General features: G+C 34.5%; 1 protein-coding gene across 3 annotated transcripts; it reads left to right on the top strand.

Annotated features, from left to right (window-relative positions):
• Nucleotides 1-575: 575 nt before the first annotated feature.
• LOC114414389 lies at nt 576-5798 on the top strand. Of its 3 annotated transcripts, none has more exons than XM_028378636.1 (4): nt 576-799; nt 4186-4918; nt 5008-5091; nt 5488-5798. In XM_028378636.1, the coding sequence occupies exons 2-4, from the start codon at nt 4192-4194 to the stop codon at nt 5598-5600; spliced, it is 924 nt and encodes a 307-aa protein (XP_028234437.1). In that variant the 5' UTR covers nt 576-799; nt 4186-4191; the 3' UTR covers nt 5601-5798. The 3 variants fall into 3 exon arrangements, with proteins under 3 accessions (XP_028234437.1, XP_028234438.1, XP_028234436.1); XM_028378637.1 differs by having other exon boundaries at nt 3900-4918; XM_028378635.1 differs by having other exon boundaries at nt 577-799; nt 4181-4918.
• Nucleotides 5799-6728: the final 930 nt, after the last annotated feature.

Raw genomic sequence — 6728 nt, 5'->3', positions numbered from 1 at the left:
AAAATATTAAAGAGGATCGAACTTATCTTTTTTTATTTGTTAAGAATAAAAGTTTTAAGGGAAAAAATTATGAGATATAAATAAATAAGTCCTTTTTTTTATTGACAGTAAGTTATTCTTACATCCTATCCTATGAGACTAATCCCTTTAAAAATTAAAGTATGAATTACAAAAAAATTTATCTCTCCACATGTGTTGGTCTAGACAGTATTTTTTAAAATTTATTACATTACGTTATTCCGCTTATATGTGGTTTGACAATATAATAGTATTCTTAATAAGTTTTGGTTTTCTTTCTCATGGAATCGATTAATTAAAGGCACTCTATAAGAAAAAAATTATATTTGGGAAAAGAAAGTAGTATTCAAATTAAGAAGAATGGTAATTGATTAATGTGTTTTTTTTTAATGAATTACATTATTAGTGTTAAAAGTTAATGAAACAACAATCAAAATTATGAATTTGATTTCATTTTCTTTTTTTTTAAAATTTATTTTCACTATACTGAACGGTAATTATAATTCTAAAATTTCACTTTTTATTTATCTTAAAGTTTTCCACCGGTTTGTCAAAAAAAGAAAGAAAGGGTTTTCCACCCAAAACTTGTTGATTTGGCTCTAGAATCGGAGATAGGTAAATAATGTTGGTTGGAAATTTAAGTAGAAGTACCGATTGGACGGGAGGAGCAGTGACGGAGGTCAACTCGCTCTAACCTTTTCCTTCCGTTCACTCGCCGCCTTGCTCATCCTCGCCGTCACAGTCACCTCAACCGATCATGTTCTAGACTTCTCTCTCTCAGGTTCTCTTTCTCTCTCTAACATTTTTTACTTCAAAAACTCTTATTGCTTTTGGCTAAATGCGTTTTATGGTGATAATTGAGACGATATTTCTCGCATTGAGAGAAACAGTGCTATTCTATCTATTACTATTTATATGGAGATAGATGGAAGTAACAAAATAATCATTATAATACTCAGGATAGAAACAATAAATTGCATTACATGTCAATGAATGCTTGCTTTATCTGGGAATCGGGCGCGTTTTGATCGGAGAAATTCCTCAAATTGTAAGCATTTTGATTTCGTGATTAAGCTTCGGTTCCTCAGTACATACCTACTGTTGATCGGATGGATCTGCTCTTGTGATGTAGGCCTAGGGTTTCCACAGACAAACCAGGCAACATACAAGTTAAATAAAAATAAATAAGATAAAATCTCATTCTTCCTGTCGCAGCCAAAGAAACCACTATAGCGCAGGAACCCTAACTAAAAACAACTATAGCTGGCATAAATTGTAATCATATATGCAATAAGCCCAAATAGAAACCCAACATTTAACTATAATTGACCCCATTAGTAATCATTTTTTGAGACTTGTATAGTTTAAAGAATACAGAGCTTATCTCCCTATTCCCCATGCCTGGTTTCCTTGTCTGACAGTATGATTGGTCAACTTCTGGATTGCTGTTTTGGATGCTGTTCTAAAACTGACATGCATCTATTCCTTAAAAGTGTGGGAAATTTTCATGATTACTTTTATTTTTAATAAAGCAAATGCATACTTACTCAGAAAAATTATAGGCACACACTCTATTATTGGCTAAAATTTATTACAATTTACCAAATTATGTGGGTCACACCTTTCATTTAAAGAGTCTTATGATTTTGTAGTTTTCAACAAATTTTAATCAATTGTAGAGAGATGTGTTAGAAGAAGTGTATTTGTGAGTGCCTTGCTACACTCCAATAATTCTGACTTTTTTAGTGATATTAACTCTTACATTAACAAACTGTTTGGTTCAAAGATGGGGAAGGGAAGGGAGGTGAGGGATTTTGATTAGACAATATGTTTGGTTGAGAGGAGGGGAGGTAGCCACTTTCTTGTTTGATTCACAAAGGGAGGGGAGGAGTTTTAAAAATAAATTTACTTTTGTATCCTTATAATTTTAAATTTTAAAACATACATAGAGATATTTTAGTCATTTCAGTTGAAATGTTTTAAAACCCATTCCCCTTCCCTCCAAATCCCCCAATATTGAAAGGGAGCAAAAATTAGACGAGGAGGGATTTTGCTCCCCTCCATTCCCCTCCCCTTCCCTCCATTTCCCTCCAATCAAACACTATGTAAAACAGTTTGATAATAATATGCACAAAAGGAAGAAACATGGTGATCAACTATACCAAAATTTGTTAGTTTGAAAGGAAAAAAAAATCTGTACAGTAATTTGTGAGTGTAAACAATATCAATTTCAGACAACACATATAAGAAACTATATATATATATATTAAGAAAACAAATTAGTTCTTAATTTTCCAATTACAGTAGGTCCGTCCTCCTATTTATTTTATCCCAACAATTCTTAGCTTTTGTTTGCTAGAGCTAACTGATAAGCGCCCAAGCACTTGGAGAACCCTCCCTTAAAAGTTAGTGGACAAGAGAGAAGAACCAAGCCACTTAAGTACTCCACCAAGCATCCCATCATACTACTCGATGTGGGGCTTAGGCACCCCATAATACCCAAGTCCTTATCATAGTACTGCCCTTGAGAGTTGGCATCCTAGCAGCTGCAGTGTACAATGCTTCACTCATCCTTTTTACTCAGTTCCTTCATAGGTTGCCCTTTCTAAGACGTAAACAACCAGTTTTGGTAGCACTTGATAAGCACCCCAAGCACTTGCAGAACCCTCTCTTAAAAGCTAGCTGTAAAAGGGGAGAACAAAGTCACTTAGGTATTCCATTGATCATCCCATACTATTCGATGTAAGACTTAGGCACCCTATAACCCATGTCCCTATCACTAACGTACATCATATATGCTCAATTTTTTTCTTTTAAAAGATAAAGAGTACATGTATCCCTGAATTAAGTGAGTAAATGAAACACACATGGAACATCAGTTTTAATAATCACAGAAGCAAAAGAAAAACCCCATTTGCGAGGCTTCAAACTAGAGAGATATAGTTGAAGCACAAGGCTCCTCTAAAGTAACAAGTTAAGGTTGTACTAACCCTTCTTTTACATTAAATTGAAGTGCATCCTACTTTTAACACATTAAATGTCAAGGGTGGATACACCCTTACTTGCTCAATTCAGAGACAATTCACTTTAGAGGAACTTTTTCCACAGTAGATTTAGGCCTTCTTTGCCTATCTGAAATAATTGTCCCCTGTAAAAATCAGAAGGAAACTAGGATATTAAAGGGAATTGTATGAAAAAAATAAATTTATCCTCATTAGAAATGACTTATATGCAGACTTGAAGATAGCTTTATATAAAAACAGAAGCTGCCAACCTATATCTGGAGAATAACACTATTACCCATTTGGTATGTGCACTTTTGAAAATGGGAAATCAGCGGGTTGGGGGCAGATATTATATTGATAATTATGAGCAACAATCTTGCATGTGTCATGTGCAACCAAATGTTCCAACTTCCAAGGGAGATTGGGAAGATATGTCTAGTTAGAAACAAAACAGAAATACAGTGTATGTAGTGACAACATCCTCCCAAAAATATTTAAGAGCTTTCATATGAATTATGAAATGATAAGAGTTTGGGCCCATGAAGTGCTCATCGCTTTATTTCATCTACTCCATTAGGTTGAAGTGTGACAACAGGTTTGTATTACACTTGTACATGACCTATATTAGAATAAATAGGAGCATGAGGTTAATTTTATATAACAACGATTCAAAGGCCTACTAGTGAGGTATTTTTGCTTTTCTCTTTTCCATCCAATCTCCAAATTTCAAACTGTTATAAGAGCTGTACCATTTATCATTAGCAATGTCCATAGTGGCATCCGCTGTAGAGTTTTCGAAATGTAGATCTGATCTCTGTTGTGTCCCCTCTTTCTTCATAATTTAACACCAGATAAATTTTTCCTTTGTGATTGCAGTAGTCAGAAGTTTCATCCTTTTGTCTCTCTCTTCATCATCAAACTATTTCCCTGTCAACACTGCTTCTGTTGTTCATCAACTTTAGGCATTTAGTGACTTAAAAAACCTTAAGCCTTTCTTTATTCAGACTTGATGCCTGAACATCGATATCTAAAGTACAAGGCATGTGACTCCTTGTTTGACAATTACAGAGCATGTGGTTTATCTTGAAAATTGACAAATGGGGACTTGTTTCCAGAAACATCATATTTCCTTTGCAACCTAATATCGTGTTTTTCAGGACAGCTGGAGATGATTCAACAAAGTATAGCTTCTAAATTTTGTGAGTATAGTCTGGGCAATTGTAAAATGGACTTGCCTAATCGTGATAAACAACTGACTGTTGCTGTGAAGAAGACAGCATTGAGAGATCTGCAAAATGATAATAAAATCATGGTGCCAACCTCTGTTGGAAGCTCTTCATTTTTCAAGGATAAGGATCTTGGTACTGATTCTAGTAGAGTTTCTGGCACCAAGAGACCCTTGTCTGACTACCCATTGAATCACCATCTCCAACAATCTCCAAGCAATAATGCTGCAAATGGACATCTTGTGTATGTCCGTAGAAAATCTGAAGCAGAATTGAGCAAGGGCACTGCTTTTGAAAATCCAAGTATTGATGCTTATTGTCCACATTCTAGGCAGCTTTGTTGTGGAGAGGAGACTGCTCAACCAAAATCTCAGACAAAGGAGCCACCTCAGTTAAAGGAACCAAAGGTTTCTTGTTTCCCAGCATTTGCACCTTTTCCTATGGCTTCTTCAATGAACTCATCTGGAAAGCCTTCAGTTCCTATTTCTCTTGGGAAATCTGCCATGAAGTTAGCACCAGTTGAGTCCAATTATGTGACAGCTTCTTCTGGCCCTACTACCATTGGTAATCCAAAGGGATTAAAAAATTTGCACTGGGAAGAGCGATACCAACAATTGCAGATGTTTTTGAGGAAATTGGACCAATCAGATCAAGAAGAATATATCCAAAGTATGTCCAGGAACCTTAAAATAATCCCTCAAATGCTTTCTTATGAAGTTCTTGATATTTTATATAGCTGATATCTCATCCTTTGGCAGTGCTTCGCTCCCTGTCCTCAGTTGAACTTAGCAAGCATGCTGTTGAGTTAGAGAAGAGATCAATTCAGCTTTCATTAGAGGAAGGTAATGAAATTGTTGTTGTGCATGTTTCCTTTCTTATCATCATGAGTTAGAGTTGATCTACTGGATGTCAGGTGTGCAATTAGGCATTAAATCAAATCTTATGATTTTTCACTGTCAATCGTGCTTGTGGTAGTTAATGTGAGTAAATCTTTGAATTACTTTGATGCTTTTTATTGCTGTTAAGCTTCTAGATGGGGGAATATGGAAATGATATATTTACATTTTGTTAGAGTTGTAGCTGTCAGCATCCCCAACCTGCGTACATGCATCTATATCCATGAAAATATTTTCAGCAACTATTTGTGTTTTAGTTTTATCAAACACGTATATTTTGAGAAAACAGGAAGCTGATAATTTTTCTCACGTTTTTTTCTCACGTATTTACCATGACGACAGCTAAAGAATTACAGCGTGTTGCTGTTTTAAATGTCTTGGGTAAATCAGTGAAGAACTTCAAAGCACCAGCAGATCATGACGAATGTTCAGACAAGTTGAAGGCATTATCATGATCTTCCCCATTTGGGCTGCTGTAAATTTCCTCAGACAGTGAAAACATTCTGATTGTTTATTGTGCTTAGTGTTTATGCTGATTGTTTTATAATCTCTTGTCAAGTTGACTAAGAAAGTATCTAGCATCTCCTTGTTCACAAAAATAAAAAAACGGCTATTTATTCCCAACTGTGCTTCTTGTACAGTTTGGATACCCACCCTTGCATTGCAGGTCATCAGGAGTTAACATTCACTGTTTATTTGGTAATATCCTGAGGCCTTACCGCAGGAATCGATACAGTACATCCTTGCCTACGAAAAATGATGTTAGGTTTAGCGCTTGAATGGCAGCGATATCCACGTTCAGATCTTGCTTAAGTAAACAATTAGCGAAAGGGATTTTCTGTCTTACACCCAATAATTTTTTCCAATACACCCAGCAATATAAGGGAAAAATTAAAAATATCCACATATAATATATACGGATTGACAATTCATGAGGCTAACAGATTGACTTATGGATTGTGCGCATGTGTGGGGGGGTGGGGGTGGGGGTGTGAGGGAGAGATTTTAAAATTGAGATAATATAAGGACTATAAAGTTATATTTTATTTTATTCTTTAATTTTTTCAAACAATGTGTGTGTGGGGGTGGGGGGGAGATTTTAAAATAGAGATAATATAAGGACTATAAAGTTATATTTTATTTTATTCTTTAATTTTTTTCAAACAATGTGTGTGTGTGTGTGGTGGGGGGGGGGGGGGGGAGATTTTAAAATAGAGATAATATAAGGATTATAAAGTTATATTTTATTTTATTCTTTAATTTTTTCAAACAACAAAATGCAATCTTTATTTCATTTCTTATAACATATCCAAACTATAAAATGATATCTCAATTCATTCATTCTTATTATGTTTCAATCTATTTTAATTCATTCGATATAATCAATCCAAACATATCCTAAGGAGACAATAGTTTTAAGTCATAAATTTTATTTTTGGAAATCGCATTTTCAAAAATATTATGCCTAAGAATGTTACTCTCATAAATATGTTTGTTTGACAATAATTATTTTTTTAAAAACTCCTTAAGTAAAAATGTTAAAATAAAAAAGGAAATGTGGAATAATGAAGTGGGAATAAATA

The sequence above is a fragment of the Glycine soja genome, chromosome 6 (assembly GCF_004193775.1).
Source record: "Glycine soja cultivar W05 chromosome 6, ASM419377v2, whole genome shotgun sequence".
Taxonomy (NCBI): domain Eukaryota; kingdom Viridiplantae; phylum Streptophyta; class Magnoliopsida; order Fabales; family Fabaceae; genus Glycine; species Glycine soja.
Note: the sequence above shows the minus strand (reverse complement) of the source record. Positions and strands in the feature narration are given on the sequence as shown.